Source organism: Amblyomma americanum, chromosome 9 (genome assembly GCF_052857255.1).
Source record: "Amblyomma americanum isolate KBUSLIRL-KWMA chromosome 9, ASM5285725v1, whole genome shotgun sequence".
Classification (NCBI taxonomy): domain Eukaryota; kingdom Metazoa; phylum Arthropoda; class Arachnida; order Ixodida; family Ixodidae; genus Amblyomma; species Amblyomma americanum.
The window spans coordinates 18,208,985-18,226,873 of NC_135505.1; the positions used below are offsets into that span (position 1 = coordinate 18,208,985).

The window sequence follows — 17,889 nt, forward strand, 5'->3', positions numbered from 1 at the left end:
CGCACAGGAAACGGGCACATTTGGTGTTTCATCTCCAACGAAAGCGGCCGCCGCGGGCGCGTTCGCAGCCGAGTACTCTGGCTCAATAGCCTAGAGCCCTGAGCCGGAGGGAAGAGTGGTCCAGTCGCCTATGCTGCAATGGTAAACTAAGAGAATGTGCTAGCGTACCATCTGCATGAAGGAAGTGCTTGAAGGTAGCCTGCCATTCGAATTTGGCATTCTGAACCTGTGTTTTGAAAGCGTTCAAGTTTCAAGTTTCCAGTCCTTTCCAGTTGCTTTCGAAAGTGCGTGTGTGTGTGTGGGGGGGTGGGGGGGGGGGTAAGAACGGAGAGTAGACCAAAGGCCTGTCCTCCCAAGCATTTGATCGCTGTCACAGGCTAAAAACGAGGCCGGGAAAAAGCTTTCACCCTTTGGAAACGGCTGGTTACCCGGCTGCAACGGGGATCGAGCCCAGCACCTCCCGCATACAAGTCGGACGCTCAGACCGCTAGGCCACCGTTTCAAGGTTTTCTTGTATTTCCAGTCTGTAGCAAGGTATCAAAGACGTTAGGTTTCATACTACGAAATATGTGCAATCCCCAAGCTGCCTTTGCAAGCAATACCATATTTAACACTTTTTCTTCCGCAGTTGAAATTCGTGTCCTCCGATGGTCTTCGCATTAAAACTGCCCTATTCACAATGTTTGAGCAAACTCTACAAATCATAGCTATCACAGTAGTGTATCCCAGCTTAAATGCGACGACCTGCAGCTGCTCAAAATTTGTAGTTCTAATACCCTTCTAGGTTAATTCCATAGATATGCTCACAACAGTAGTTTACTTGTACCTCTGGAAACACCTCCTCGCACTTCACGGCGCTTACATAATAATTGCAGCTCTATGCGCGCATATGAAAAAAAAAACGCAATCAATGAATTTATCCAAGCTACCTTGAGCAAGACGTGTTTGAAATGACCTTCCCGACTCCGGAATTTCTAGTCTCACCCACACCTCCCCCCTAGAAGTAAAAAAAAAGATCTCAGTACGCATTTATTTGCTTCGAATTTGTACATATTTTTGCGCGCCTGTTTCTTTAGCATTTTGATAGAAAAATGCAGAAAACCTAGGCTCGGGCAAGGAGAACGAACGCACGCACTGTCGCCGGACTCATGTGCGTGCGCCTTTTTGTCTTGTGTCTAGGTTGTCCCTTGTGTTTGCTTGAGCATGAGTAACCAATTTTAACAGTAATTCACGTTTCAGTATTTTGTTGGCATTGTTTGTATCTTCCAGTTTGATTTAGGGGCTTCCGTTCTCAATTACAAAAATTCTAATTTTCTTTAACTTGCTTCTCAATTTAACCATATCCTTGTTCCCACCTCCTATGTCGGGTATATTGTTTGTGCAGCTTCGATGTTGCTGTCTCTCTACTTGTACAATTTCGCATGTTCTTTTTCTAATTTCCTTTCACCCAATGCTCCTCGAGGCCTCGAGACCTGCGAGTTAGCAATAAATGCATAAATCGTCGAACGCCAGCACGCTAGGCACTTGTGCTTTATTTTATTTTATTTATTTAGTAATACTGCAGGCCAATACTTTGGCCCAAGCAGGAGGGGCATATCACAAACAAGAAAACACAGAAAAGCGTATACAATGCAACATGAAATGAACATAATGCACTAAAAGAAGCACAAATGATAACGTCAACATCGCTAACTTGCACAAAAATGATTTTGCAATGCAGCCATGAAGTCGTTAGACCGAAATACACTAATGGGAAGTGAATTCCAATCGTTCACCGTTCGAGGGAAAAAACTGTACTTGTAAGCGTTTGTTTTCGCGAAGATCGGTGCAAGCAAATACTCATGACTGTGTCGTGTTCTCCTCGTAGAAGGCCGACATACGGAAGCTGGTAGCGTCATATTATTTTTTCCAGAAAGAGTGTTATGTAGTAGTAGAAGACGATTATTTTTTCTGCGTATTTCGAGTCTCTGTATTCTATTTTGTAACATTATTGAGGACGGCGAATCCTTCCTGGCATATTTCCCGTAAATAAATCTCACTGCTTTTCTCTGTACTCGCTCAAGTTATTTTGTGTCTTTCATGGTATGCGGGTCCCAGAGCTCGGAAGCATATTCTAACTTTGACCTCACTATTGCATTGTAGGCTAACATTTTACTCCTTACAGGCGCGTTTTTAAGCTTTCTTTTTATGAACCACAATTTTTTTTAGCGCAGCTGAGCAAACATCCGAGATATGAGTTGACCATGTAAGCTTATTGTTGAGGGTAACGCCAAGGTATTTGTATTTGTCGACTTCGAAAACAGTTCTATTTCCAAGTTGGTACGGAAAAATGCTAGCAGATTTTTTTCTTGTTACGCGTAAAAGTACAGTTTTTTCCGCATTGAGCTCCATTCCCCAATTGGAACACCAGTGAGTGATTTCAGCAAGGCATCTTTGCAACACATAATGATCATCATAGGACACAATTTCCTTGAAGATAACACAATCATCCGCGTATAACCGAATGGACACATTACCAGGAATAACATCAATCAAGTCATTAACATAAATTAAAAATAACAATGGTCCTAGCACACTGCCCTGAGGGACTCCTGAGGTGACCTGACGAGCACTGGAAGTACAGTTCCTAATATCAACAAACTGTTCTCTGTTTTTGAGATAAGCACATATCCACTGTATGATACCAAATGGGAGTCCAATTTTATCTAATTTATGTAATAGCTTTGCATGGGGAACTTTATCAAAAGCTTTGCTGAAGTGCAGAAAGAGCACATCTATTTGTCCAGATAAATCAAGTATGCGGGATAGCTCATGTACGGTTGTTACGAGTTGAGTTACAGTGGAGAGTCCTTTCATGAAACCATGCTGAAAAGGTGATAGTATGCTATGATCTTTCAAAAACTCTTGTATAAAACCAGCGACAATATGTTCCAATAGGTTACAACACGAGCTAGTAATAGATATAGGACGGTAATTTGAAACAGTTTGGCGGTCTCCTTTCTTGTGTACCGGCACAACACGTGCTTTACTCCAGACTGATGGTATTGCACCTAATTGTAAGGATAACTGAAAAAGATTAGAAATGAATTCAGATAATTGCTCAGAATATCGCCTCAAGAAAGCATTAGGAATGTTATCGGGCCCAGCTGACTTCTTAGTATTTATATTTAGAAGCAATGCCAGGACACCTTCGCGACTGATTAAAATATTATCTACCGATGGGCTACTTGTACTTAGGCCCTCTTTAGGGCCCGTTAGGCCCGTCCGCCACTTCTTTTTAGCATCGGCGTCCTCGTGTTTCTCTGGTACGTTGTGAAAATCAGAGAATGCAGCACCCGGCCTAAAGCGGTATGGATGTTGGAATTTAAGCAGACAAGGGCAGCAAACCTTCCAATTTCTGCCGCTAGTCATGTCCTTGGAGTCTCAAGGCATTCGTGTGCTCCTCTTCCTTTCGGTTGCGTGGGGACTTCGCAAAGCGTTTCACTAATCGCATACTTGGAAAATATGGATTTGTCTTTCGCATCTTTTGAACCGAGCGCCTTTAAGAGCATAACAATGGTTACAAAGTGAACGAACGAATGAATGAACATCCTCGCCTTTGGCAGCCTCTGCGCCGGGTTCGCGCAGGTCCTCCTCTTGAGGGCCTCGAACGCCTCGTTGACGCGCCGCAGCCGCCTGCGCTCGCGCAGCGTGGCCGCCCGGCGCCGGTCCACCGCCAGGGTGCGCCGCTTGCAGGCGCGGCATGCCCACGCCAGGCACCGACGGAGCCCCTGGCCGCCGCTGCACGGGGCCAGAACGTGCTGCTCGGAGGAAGGCTCGGCCGGGCTCGGCTGCCGAGGTTCCGGGCTGCGGCCTTCGCTCACCTACAATGGCGCCGAGACTTGGCTGTACGCTGCACACCTAGCTGGTGCATGACAATACTACAGGTGACCGATGTGTGCAAAAGATTAGACAAACCACGTACACGAGGACAGGCACGCCTGTCTTTATGTTCTTTCCGGGTATGTAGTTTGTCTAATCTTTTGAGCACATCGATCATCTGTAGTATTGCTATGCACAAGGTTCGACATCACATGAGAGTCACTAAGCAAGGCGCTATGCTAGCTATGCTGGTATCAGCAGTACTTGCTGTAAGGCTCGTTGGTTCAACTCACTTCCAGTGGTGCATTGCCAAGAAAGTAGAGATACATGATACCTGCGGCGGTAATTCCATGCATAGATAAAATAGCGCACAGCATGAAGAAGACAGGAGGTCTATATATAGTGAACGTGGCTTTTTCAGCACCAAGCAAGCTTGCAGAGATTTGCTCTATGACGGCCCGACAACCCCCGCCCCCATTCCCGCCCAGATTTGCTATCGAGCATGGGCTGCGGTTTATCGAGTGCCATTTTGGTGTCATCTGCGAGATACCGCTAAAGTGCGGGCATGTCTACACCGGCCAGACTAGCCGTTGTTAAAATGAGAGAGAGAGCGAACGAGAAGGGTCAATAAAAGAACAGTGCAAGCGGGAGCCTTCCAGACCACTGCAAAGATTGCACCACTGCGCCAGGAGCAGTAAGAAGGCTACCAGGGATCTATGAATGTGAAAGAGAGAATGGCCTTCTGCGTATACGAGAACTAACCTAATACGCTTTCTCGTCATACCCTTAAGGCGGAGCTTAAGTGCGCCCCGCAAATTTTTTCTAGTTACTTTGTTCTGGCTGCATGCGATAATGTACCGACGTGAAAATTATGGTGTTTTGCGAAAAAAACTCAGTTGGCGGCTTGCGCTCTTTTTGTTTTCTTTTATTTCTTGTGGTTGTGTCCTTTGCGCCTTTCAAATTTATACTTATGAGACTATCCCCTGGCTTAGGCACTGCGGTGAGCATCACCCAAGGGGTACAGGCATGTGTTCAGGCTAGAATATGGAGAGGCAGGAATTCAAGTCAGTGTAGTGCACCACCTCAGAAACATAGCGTGTCTAGGCTGGCACCCATCCTCCCTGTTTCCTTGACGTTGAACCTGGAGCGCGTTGTGTAAGTGCTTGCGCTTTGTATGCAAAGTGGACATACATTAACGGCAATTAAGTACTCGACATTTGTGTTTCGTGTAATCAGCTAATGCAAAAAAACAGCGCGAACAAACGGGGACTAGACGAAGAATGCACAGGAACAAGCGCTGAACCAACTCGCCCGCTTATCTATCCTGTTAATCAGCTAAACAATAGATCCATGTGGCCAGAGCGACTTTTTTTATGGACTTAGTCAAAGCCTTTGACAAGATATCACACTCTAAATTATTTAAAAAAATTAAGGCAACATATAGGAACGAGTCTATCACAAATTGGTTCAACTCATATTTACATGGCCTTGAGATGGGAGAAAGCAAACCTACCCTTTCATGCGTTGCCTCAGGGGTACCCCAAGGAAGCGTTCTGGGCCCCCTGTTAATTCTTATTTTTTTATTAATGACCTCCCTGAAAACACTGATGTACAAAAAAGGCTTTTTGCAGGTGACTGCAAAATTTATAAATCAAATCAAATCGAATCTTTATTCAGAATTCTTCCGCGTATAACAAAAGGAATGCTGGGACAATAGTAAAAAAGCTGCTACGAGCAACTTGACAGGCCCTTGCCCCTGTTTGATTGGTAGCGCGAAGGTTTTACACTCACAGTGAGTACATATTGTTTGCATATTGTTTGCATATACGTGTTGCATCTCACAGACAAAAGCAAGACAAATGTATTCGCGCACAATAGCAGCCCACGTACAGGTCAACATGTTTGAAAACATATACAGAAAGAAGAAAAAAAACACATTTATGGTCCAATTTAGACAATTCTCACTCAGGACGTACAGCCATATAAAAGATTCATATAAACGTAATACAAAAACAAGTATGCTGCAAGATATGAGGAATCGTTTACAATACAAATTTTTTATTCTTTTTTCTAAATTTGGATGCCGTCGTTCGTCGTTAAAAATTCTTTCCATTGTTTTCTAGTCATGGTGCACGGGTCTATATGCTTCTTTTCAGCGCTATTTAGCAGGAATGGTACGCGATATTTCAACCTGTTAAAACCATTATTGGTTCGGGAAAATGGCAAATCCATATTTCTCTTTGTCTTACGCTGTACGGCAGCTGCAAGGATTTTTTGAGGCGGCTCATTCGAAGAAAATGCTGATTTGTGCGTTTTATGCTGCTCTTGTATTTTAAGAACAGGTTAAATATACATGCATGCCTGACAGTAAGGTCACTAAGTGATTGAAACAAATCCCGCGTATGGTAATCGTATGGGGCATTTGCAATATGGCGGATAGGTTTTTTCTGTATTAAAAGTAATTTGTGAATGTTTTTTCGAGATGCTGTCCCCCAAACTAGGTTACAGTAGTTTATATGCGGGAGGAATAAGGCATTAAATAGAAGAAGCTTGCGTTTCGACGGAATCACCTGTCGCAATCTACAAATCATTCCACATGCCCTCGCCTACTTTTCAGCTACAAGGTCAACATGAGCGTCCAAAGTTAAATTTTCGCTAAAATTACTCCTAGTGTTTTAACCTGTTTCGCAAGCTCTATTTTATAATTGTCAAAATAGATATCCAAGCAGCTATTTATTTGCTTTTGCACCGGCGCAAATCAAATACCATAAGAACACAAAGCGACCAGGTAAAACAAAATGCAAATTTGCAAAAAGTAAAAAAATGGTGCGATGAATGGCAAATGGTCGAGAACCCAACAAAGACACTCTTGATTACAATAACTAGGAAAAAAAAAGCACATTTAATTCTTTTACAACATAGAAAATCAAGTAATCCAAAACACAATGCAACATAAGTAATTAGGTCTCATATTTACCCACGATCTTAGTTGGAACCCTCAAATAGATTTTGTGTGCTCGAAAGCTCGAAATGCACTCTGGAGCCTTAGGTGAAACATATACCATAGAACCCCTGAAATAAAATGTCTATGGTATAAAACATTAATTAGACCGACCGTATAATACGCGAAGCTTGTCGGTACCCCTGCACGAAAAATAATTGCTCAACGATTGACAAGCTGCAGCGTCTTGCTGCCAGGTTCATATTTAACAAATTCCGATATCATACCTGGCCTTCAGATTTCTGTTCACAAGCTGGCCTTCATACGTTAGAGTCGCGTATAAAGCGTGAAAAGCTAAAATACTTATACCTAATCATCCGCAATCAAATTAACATCGAGAGATCGCAATTTTTTTAATTTGTTCTAACGAGACAATACGGCATCTTCATTACAGCCCCATTTTTCCGCACGGATTATTTTTAGTACACTTTTTTCCAAGAGCGATTAATGCCGAGAATTCTCTAGCTGACACTGCTGTACAATGCATGTCTGTCGAAACATTCATCACAAGCATCACGGACAGTCTTGTTTTTTCCAGCCAATGAGTTTACTTCATTTCCAAGGGCATCCAGCGTTGTAGGCATGCTATGTAATCTTTTAATTTATTCTGTGCCAACTGCAAATATTTTGCATCTCACCCCAAAAGTTGACAGCCTGCTTTATTATTATCCCAAACATCTGCATTAGGATGTGCGACTTGTCATTCTATTTATTTTTTCCCCACTCCTGCAAAAGCCCCATACGGGGCTGACAGCGTCCATAAATAAATTGAAATTCGTTGGGGGCACTTAGATATCTCTTAAGTACGGGAAGGCGAAAGCCGTTTGCGACTCATTGCAGTGATTTGAATTTGCCGCGCTTGAATTAATTTCGCGACAGAGGAAAAGAGCAGCTTGCGCCAGCGTGGCGCCACATGACCTGGGTCACGTGCCTAGGTAGGTTACGTGACCTAGGTGGCGATGTAACGGACGGACGGTCACCGCGATTATGAGCCATTAAAGGATTTGGCCTTAATAAATAAATAAAACAAAAAGCATTTGGCGGGCGCCCGCTGCCCCCAGTTGGATTCTAAGAAAGTGTGATGACTGAAAAGCTCTGGCGAAAACCTCTTTTGCTCAGGAATTACGAAAAATTATGCAGTGCTTGGGAAAAAAGGTTCTACTTATTTTTTGGTTGGCCAGATAAACATTTAATTCACCGGTGAATTTATTTTCCACTCACCTCAAACTAACGCGTCCGTCTTTGGTTGGACGTTACAAAATGAACTATTTTGTCCCACCTTCAGGCCAGTTTGCATTGCGAGTCATATACACACGCACAATCAGCATTCCGCTTTCCGGCCCTCAGCTGCGTCTGATATCGTTCCTCCTCGCGAAATTCTAAGTGCTTTTTTTTCATCGCGATTTTGCCAGGGGTAGGAAAATACCGCATGATGCCATCGTACAGCTAATCAACACGCAAACGCCGATTCCTCCCGTAGCGGCCGTAGGAAAGACAATTGAAGCACTGCATCGTTGTCATCACGACGGTATCTGGCTGTCAAGCTAAATTATACGCCAGAGCAGGATGCGAACCACCGCCGGCGATAACAAGAGAGCTTCGATTCCTAGTGCCTCAGAAATTTCGGCCTCCCGCTCTTTCTTTATGGAGACTATTCCGCCACTACCGCAGCCTGCCGCACTGTGTGCTTGTCCACGATTTCCTCATTTTGTAAACATCAGGCGTCTTTACCTGCCGCGGTGGCTCAGTGGTTAGAACGCTCGGCTACTCATCCGGAGTAGCCGTGTGCAAACCCGACCGCGGCGGCCGCGTTTCGATGGAGGCGAGACGCAAAAGGCGCCCGTGTGCTGTGCGATGTCAGTGCACGTTAAAAATCCCTAAGGGGTCGAAGTAATTTCCGGGGACCTCCACTACGGCACCTCTTTCTCTCTTTCTTCTCTCACTCCCTCCTTCAAATCTCTTCATTTAGGCGCGGTTCGGGTGTCTGTTGAGATATGCGATGCAGTTACGGCGTCATTTCCCCCCCCCCCACCCTAAAAATAAAAAAAAACAATTTTGATGTCTCCTTCAGTCACCAGGTGCTCTGAATTAGCTGATACAAAAACTAACTGGAGTTTCTTATCCCTGCATTTGCTGAACGCCGTAAAATAAATCATGTGCTTATCCTTGCGGACATTTTCAGCGCCCACCATTGCACTGTGTGTCAGGAGGGAAAACACAGAGAAAATTACCGAATATGCAGTCCTGCCTTAAAGAGGCACTAAAGGTTAATGTTAAATGAGGCTAGACTACTGCATTAGGGTAACCTGATAGCATACATGCGATTTTTACCGAAAAGAACACTTTTGTAAGCCAGATATTTGCGTCAAAGCGTGGTACTTGTTGCGCCACCACTTGAAGATTTTTGCAGCGGCGACGATTATTATATTCGCGAGATTCCTGCAGAAGCACTATTTCGGAACCGACAATGCCAAAACTCTCGTATTTAAGACATGTAGCGCAAAACTGATGAAGGAGAGAAAGCTTAGAGAAAAAATGCCAGAGATCGTTGTGCTGAACAAGAGAATGGGTTTGGACAAGTTGGGGATTATTACTTAAAGGAAACCATAACGCGGAAATAAAGAGGAGATGAGAGACAGGGCATGGACTAGCGCTATAACTCTCAGGGGACGTTTTATTTTGTGATCAAGAACAAATATGAATGCATGCCTGATGTCTGCCAAAGGAAAGAAAAAAGGCAATACGAAGCGTCATTGAAACAGATGTCTAAGCTGTCACCAGCCCACTGCACAGAAAATTCAAGTTCTTTTTTAAGTTATAGGCAGCACACTCACGCATTGAGACGCAGTTGCGCAGTCTGAGACACTTAGAAGATCTTTTTGTTAGTTGTTTGCAGTGATAATAAATAAATACCGCACTCGTAAAGAGGGCGGCGAGGTGGGTCACTGCCACCCGCCTTGCACGGTAGCGAGATGCTCTGCGATTTGATTTCGATGCCCACGTTAACGTGGCGAAAATGCGCACTCAAGGCATACACTCAAGAGCGCACTCTAGCTGCTTCATCAGGCCAAAATATCCATTCACTATTAGGCGAGTTTGCAAATACACCCAAGAGATTTTTAGTCCTCTCGTAGGTAGCTGCGACCAACCCTGCCCAGAGACGAGTTTTGGTCAGGAAGATACTATCAGCGGGCGATACATACTTTCAGACTTTCAAGGACTAAATGGTGCAAGGAGACGAACAGAGCTAAGAAAAACCTCATTTTTAGTCTGTATTTCACTTTCTTCTCACTCTCGAGCGTGCTTCAGATAGCCAGCATGTTCCCTGAGTGTTAAATTATGTAATTTAGTTTCGTTTTTGAAGCTAGCGATGATTCGCAAGGAGGGAAAGGAATGAGGCAAGCTCCTTGAACAACAACAAGAGTACCATCGCTCTTTATGCGCTGGCCAGCGGATTCTTCTGCATCAACAAAGGTTTTTTAACACCGAAGCACACGGCGCTGAGCATAGTTTCCCAAAGGCACATGTAAGCAATTTAGAACTACAATTTGGGCTAGATCATGCATAGTATTCGAGCAAAAAAAAAAGCGCCGAAAAGACAAATACAGCAGAAGAACGACGCAAGACAAGGGCTTTGTTCACTGAAAAACCAGCAAATATAAGGAAAACCAAGGCATGCGCAGAAGTGAGACCACACACACACTTCTTCAGGCTTCTTAACCTAGAACAGATCTTCCACGGCCAACAAAGACAGTGAGTCTTGTAGGGACTTGCCCATGGAGTGCTGCCAGGTGCCTTTTTCCGACACGATCACCCTGAAGGGCCAGTTGTCCTTATGTGTCTTCACCGTGAAGAACGCACTTAGGCACAGTCCTTTGCTCTTTCTCACTGCTGTACCCAGCTTTGTCAGGTTGAAGGCATCACAAAGATGCTGGGCTTCCTTCTTAACAGCTTGCAGCTTGACCTTATTGAGCTTAAGGAAGTTCTTCATAACGGCTTCACTTGCCTTCTCGCCAAAGGTCGACGAAGGCAAAACTGCAAATCCTCCTTCTTTGTCCGCTGTCAGATGTCGAAGGTTCGCCTCTCGCAAGGACAATGCCACCTCATCAAACCGTACCGATGTTCTCTTCTTCGGTGCCTTTTTTAACACATCGACGCCCTCAATGATGCATCTGCTCGCCTCTTCAGCGTGCGCTTTGACCGCACTCCTTCTAACAAAGGAGAGAAGCTCAACCTTGTCAAGCCGAGGTTCGATGCAGAACTTTGGTCCTAACTCAAGGACACGAGAAGTTTGAACCGGTGCTTGCGTGTTGCCAAAGGCGTGAACTGTCTGCCGACGACGGCCTTGTCTTTCTTTCTTGGGAATCGAGCCTAGAACCTTCTTCCAAAAGAAGTCCGCCAACTGCGATACATTTCGAAAGGCTTGTTTCAGGCGTTTCTCAGTTCCTCCCGGCGGGCCTTCGTGAAGGCAGGCTAGTCTTAGGCACTCGAAGGCAGGCTAGTCTTAGGCTCGATTCCCAAGAAAGAAAGCCAAGGCCGTCCTCGGCAGACAGTTCACGCCTTTGGTAACACGCGAGTACCGGTTCAAGCTTCTCGTGTCCTTGCGTTAGGACCAAAGTTCTGCATCGAACCTCGGCTTGGCAAGGTTGAGCTTCTCTCCTTTGTTAGAAGGAGTGCGGTCAAAGCGCACGCTGAAGAGGCGGGCAGATGCATCAGTGAGGGGAATCGAGCCTAGAACCTTCTTCCAAAGGAAGTACGCCAACTGCGATACATTTCGAAAGGCTTGTTGCAGGCGTTTCTCAGCTCCTCCCGGCGGGCCTTCGCGAAGGCAGGCTAGTCTTAGGCACTCGAAGGAAGGCTAGTCTTAGGCTCGATTCACAAGAAAGAAAGCCAAGGCCGTCCTCGGCAGACAGTTCACGCCTTTGGTAACACGCGAGTACCGGTTCAAGCTTCTCGTGTCCTTGCGTTAGGACCAAAGTTCTGCATCGAACCTCGGCTTGGCAAGGTTGAGCTTCTCTCCTTTGTTAGAAGGAGTGCGGTCAAAGCGCACGCTGAAGAGGCGGGCAGATGCATCATTGAGGGCGTCGATGTGTTAAAAAAGGCACCGAAGAAGAGAACATCGGTACCGTTTGATGAGGTGGCATTGTCCTTGCGAGAGGCGAACCTTCGACTTCTGACAGTGGACAAAGAAGGAGGATTTGCAGTTTTGCCTTCGTCGACCTTTGGCGAGAAGGCAAGTGAAGCCGTTATGAAGAACTTCCGTAAGCTCAATAAGATCAAGCAGCAAGCTGTTAAGAAAGAAGCCCAGCATCTTTATGATGCCTTCAACCTGACAAAGCTGGGTACAGCAGTGAGAAAAAGCAAAGGACTGTGCCTAAGTGCGTTCTTCACGGTGAAGACACATAAGGACAACTGGCCCTTCAGGGTGATTGTGTCGGAAAAAGGCACCTGGCAGCACTCCATGGGCAAGTTTCTACAAGACTCACTGTCTTTGTTGGCCGTGGAAGATCCGTTCCAGGTTAAGAAGCCTGAAGAAGTCTCTGCTTTCCTTCATGGCTTATGCCCGAAAGGTGTGAGTGTTTTTTCCATCGATGAAAGGATCTTTACTACTCACTACCGCACCCTTCTCCGTTTGTTGTGATTAGAGAAGGCATTGAAGCTCTGGGTACCGTACGGTTTCAGAACGTCTGTGGAATCAGCACAGAGAAGTTCCTCGAAGCTATGGCCTTTTACCTAAGGTCGACGTTTATCAGCTTCAATAATGAACTGTTCGTACTGAGGCAGGGCGTGAGCATCGGCTCCTGTGTCGCACCTCTACTCAGCGATCTCCTGCTTGCAAATGCGGATCGTCGGCTAAAAGAAGCTTTGCTCAACACCAACGTAGTAAGGGTTTTTCGTCTTGTCGACGACTTTCTCGTCGTCTACTAAACGTCTGGTCAGGACCCAGGCAAGGACGTGGAGGCCCTTTTCAAGGCATTTTCTGAAAACTTAGGAGAATTTGAATTGACAAAAGAATTGCCTGATGAAGGCCAACTTCGGTGCCTTGACCTGCGGTTGTTTCCAAGTGAGGACCATCTGTCCTGGTGCTATGCTCCGAGGTCAAAGAAAAACCTTTTGCCATACTCTTCCTCGCATACGAAGCTCATCAAACGAGCAATAGGCTTGGTTGCCCTGAAGAATGCCCTCAAAAGATCGTGCCATCACCGTCAGAAAGCTAGCACAGAGTCCCAGCTGAAACGTCTACGCGAAGCGGGTTTCCCGGATTCCCTCATTTCAGGGATCGGATTCAAGCTCCTGAAAGATCTCCGCCAATCTGGCCACCCGAAGAAGCCTCGGAAAGAAAAAGAGAAGATGGCTGTTATGCCGTATCTACACGGGATCAGCCACTCGTTGAAGAAGATAGTAGGGCGCGCTGGAGTGGATTTGATTCTAACTGACCCAGAAAGCTGAATTTGCTTTGCAGATTGGTGAACGAAGATGCCCCAAAACCAGCGCGGTGCAGTAAAAAGCATGAACAAATGTTCACCACCTGTGACACGGAGGTAATTTACGAGATCCCGCTGTCATGCGGTGCATCGTATGTGGGTCAAAGTGGACGTTGCATAAACCACCGTTTACGAGAGCACGCCACTAATATCCGCACGGGATACGGCAGCACGCTGGCAAAACACGTGTCTGGCTGTCACTGCACACCTAACTTTGGACGAAGCCAGATCTTGAGGCGATATAATCACCAGCACAAGAGTGAGCTGTATGAAGCTTTCATCATTGATAGGAAATCCGCGTCATGCGTTAGAAAAGAGATTCAATATCTTGAATAACTATGACGACATGATGCGACAGAAGGAATTCTTCCTCGCGTTCCACCGTTTTTGTTTTTTTCCTTTCTAGTATTTATTGTGAGCAATGCAATAAAACCTGCAGTTGTAAGTCAGCGCTGTGTGTGTGCGTGTCTCCTTTCTCGTGTCCCGTGTAAGCGCGCTGTTTTTCGGTGAGATCATGTACCAACTGGCCCGGCAACTGTCCTTAACGCATTTATGTGTATACAGATGGTTTGGTCTGAACTACAAGTTCAGCTTGCGCCATGGTCATTCCTCCGAGACAGGCCAGTATTCACCAGCTAACTTCGAATCGGACAACCTCCACCCGGTCAGAATTCGCCGGTCTTCGTGCGGCTGTGCAGCACATCAGTACACAAACACCCGACAAATGGGATGTGTTCCGCAATTCAAAAGCTGCTCTACAATGCCTTAGTTCTGCTTTACGCCATGACGATCACGAGCAACTCGTAGCTGAATTAAGACATCTTCTACACCAGGCACAGGTTGAGGATCATGATATCGTCTTCCAGTAGATACCAAGACAATGTGGCATTGTCGGAAACGACGCAGCTGACGCTGCAGCTCGATCGGCTCACGGCAGTATACCAACATTGTCGAGATACCGTTGACAAGAGCCGACGCAGCAAGACATCTGCGAATGCTTGGCCGAAGTGAGATTTCAGCGTCGTGGTCTTCCCCTGGAAACTCCGCATGCCGTCTGCACCGCCTCGACCCCTTACTTCAGCTCAATCGTCCGTCCGGCCTCTCCCGCTGCGATGCTACGCTGTTGTTTCGCCTGCGGCTGGGAGTGGCATAATGCTTACTCAGAATAATTATGTACTGAATAATTATGTTCCTGCAAATGTTAGGGGACCCAGGGTAACAGTGTGCGGCCAGCGCTGTGAGCGTGAGCTTCTTCGTTTCCAAAATACCCGTAGTGTCCTGAAGACTACAGCCTTTAAATTTGCTTTATATCTTGGCTTCTCACCCTAGCCTACCATGCGGCTTCTTCTTCTTCGATTACACTGTCCAGCTCAATGGAAATGCATTAACAGCGATGCCGATAGAACTGCATTTGGTCGAGATAGAGACACGACAGATTATCTTCGAGTTTATAAATTCTTCTACAAAAAACAGTTGGTTAGAAAACAGGCTCAAACCAGATGCATTGTGCCTCAGCCTAGCTTAGAATTTAGATGTACCGAGCTCCGCTCTGGACGTTATACGGAAGCGCTTCATGAAGTTCGATAGACGAGGGCATTGCAGATTTGGGTAAAGCCTATGTAAGGCTATGCAAGTTCTGAACATGTGTGTTGTTCACGTGTTGCACACAGCTGAAGCACAAGACTGTCAGCAACAAGAACGAGGAGGTATGACACAAAACGCAAGGTAAACAGGACAGAGCGGCATCTTCTGTGGCAACTGCAAAATCCATCTATCCCTTACAATGTAAAAAAGAAAAATCTTCTGTAGTGTTCTCCACGCTGAGAAATTAGACATTTTTGCGCTCATTTCTTCGTTGTCGATTGCGGTAACCAAAACGGTTCCTTTGGCATATTACACTCATTGAGCACTGATGTCCGATTTTGACATCATGCCTGGAAAGCAATTGATACTTGCACCACGAAATTTATTATTTGACTTTGCGGTTATGGTGCCTTAGGCACAGTAAAAGCTCGTAGGAAAAGAATCTACTACTAAATTCAAAAATCCAGGGCCGAAATGGTTAAAGAAGGTAAAAATTTGCAGAATTTCATTTTTTTTTTTTACTGTACACAAACTTAGATATACCGATCAGAAAGACGGTAAGAACTTGGGTATTTTCCTCTCAAGGACCTTGTTTGCTGCTTTTGTATAAATATTGGTTACCTCATAATTCTCCTATATTCGCCATTGAATGTTCAACTTTTTCGCATGTTTTACCATTTTTAAAACGTCACCGCGGTGGCTCAGTTGTTATTGTCCTCGGTTGCTGACCCGAAAGGCGCAGGTTCGATCCCGGCCGTGGCGCTGAAATTTTGATGGAGGGGAAATTCTAGAAGCCCGTGTACTGAACGATGTCAGTGCACATTAAAGACCCCAGGTGGTCGGAATTTCCTGAGCCCTTCACTACGGCGTCCCTGATAGCCTGAGTCGCTTTGGGACGTTAAACCCCCCCAACCCAATAAACCAAACCAATTCGGAAAACATGGTAACGCTGCAGTCGGAAGATAAAGCCACGTCAACAGCAGTGTTAGGTCCCATGAAAGCCATTTCTATCTTAGCGTCGCTTGTACACACTAAACCATTTCTCACCTTTTAGGGTGTAAATCAGCTGTCCCCAGAGGAACATCCTGTTCCAATTGTTCGGTGCTAAAAAAGGGTGCAGAGATCAGCACCCTTAAGGAAGGGTGCACTTAATGATACTTTAGAGGATGTAGTGGTTGCACCCTCATTAAAGGGTACTATTTTTCCATAACACCTATACGAATGCATGTTGGAAGGGTGCTCCACATTGATCCACACCTGAAGCCAAAGCCTTGGACTGATGCGCGCCCTCTAAACTTTCATGCTGTGCACCCTTCCTGAAGGGTGCTGATCTCTACACCCTTTTTAACCCCCAAATGGGTGTTCGTCTGGGGACAGCTGATTTGCGCCCTTAAGGGTAAGAATTTGTTTAGTGTGTAGAACTTGTCGTTTACTACGTGTGCATCATTATATTTGTATTTTCTATTACCGAATACAATTACATTGCTGTGGGGGGAACAGACACAGTCAGGAAGAATTTCTTTGAATTGTTGTCTCTACTCTGGCCATCTGCACTTGTGGAGATGTGAATGAACAGAAGTAAAATAGTAAACGGAAATTTTAAAGTGACACCTACCTCTTGTAGAAGGGACGGATTGCGTTTTGTTTCTGTTTTTTCCTTCGTCACTACAGCTCTGACATTTCACAGACGCCGGCAGGGGTCCGCAATACTGGCGGTACTCGGAGCGGTACGAGTTGAGCTTACATTAGCATCGCATGGCTTAAAGCGAAAGCTGTTAAACCGCGCCAACATCGACAAAGTTTCGCTACAGTATTTGCGCGGAACGTCGCCTATAAGCGCCATTGCTGGCAGGACAAAGACAACATTTTCACGCTGTGGTTTCAACACCGGGGACAACAGGCGAGCAGATTGGGGTGTCACCGAAACGAACTTTTTATTGCGCTTACTTGCGCCCACAAAGGAATGAACAACTGGGTGGCGGTGATAGGAACAAAAAAATCTTTTCGGTCGTCAAAGAACAGAGTCCTGGCCGCTTCGGCCGCACTCAGTTTAAAGTTGATGAACTTTTGAGATAGGGCGCAGTAATATCTACGATAATATCGAACAATGTAAAGCGGCTTCAAACTTTTCAGGTCAATTTGGTAGCATCTGTTAGCAACAAGAAATAAACATTACGAAGCTTTGCGACCACACTCGCAACCCAGAAGCGGTACACCGTACGCAAGGTCAATAAACGGGCTGAACATTTCATATCCGTGCCTTCAGTGAGTGCACCGCTGGTCCCGCGTTTCCACATATGGCCTCAAAGCTTAGAGTTAATAAAAATGCGCCGCTGCACGTTGCTCGAGCACCCGTGACCACTGGGACAAACACACCAGAGAGAAAAACATGCCCAGGTCGGCTCACCATGGCAGCGAGGGGCGATGCCTGCTATCCGTGCACGCTAGTGTCGACGACGAGCGCCCGGGGATCCCTCGCCGCCGTCGGTCGGCTGCGGGACTGCGCCCGCCGAGCTCTGTTCGGGAGGCGGAGTTATGGTCCCACCCCACGGGGCGGGCCTCTCGCCACGACCGCCCCGTCGGGGTTTGCACGCGGCTCGCGCCCAGGACCTGGGCAGCCGTGGGACGGCAGTCAGCTGTAGGCGGGTTGAGCAGGGCGTGGAGCCCAACTGAGGTCCTTACTCCCAAATAACGGCATCACGAGATGCTAGCGCCAGGAGTGCTGAATGACAGCTGGCGACTCGTGCCAAGCAAGCACAAATGTGCGTTTTCAATCCGGAATGCCCCGAGAAGAGAAGAAAAAGAGGGTGAAAATGCGGAGAACACTGTTCTCTCAGTACGTCACTTTCTTCGAATACATTCCAGGCGGTATTCCGGTCTCTCGCTACACACGAGGGGTACCCAGTGAGGTTCCCAAAAGCGTCCAGTTGACTCCTCATATGCTTTAATTCCGAAACC

At 46.1% G+C, this 17,889-nt stretch overlaps 1 protein-coding gene across 1 annotated transcript in view; it reads right to left on the minus strand.

Moving 5' to 3' along the window:
• nau (myogenic-determination protein nautilus) overlaps positions 1-17,429 on the minus strand; it is a 240,917-nt gene extending 223,488 nt beyond the window's left edge. Inside the window, exons 1-2 of the mRNA XM_077637212.1 lie at positions 17,339-17,429; positions 3,597-3,863 (exon numbers count right to left, since the gene is read on the minus strand). Of these exons, the coding sequence (XP_077493338.1) occupies positions 3,597-3,863; positions 17,339-17,341 (270 nt within the window). The 5' untranslated portion in view covers positions 17,342-17,429. The remainder of the gene's footprint in view (positions 1-3,596; positions 3,864-17,338) is intronic.
• Between the last annotated feature and the right edge of the window lie 460 nt (positions 17,430-17,889).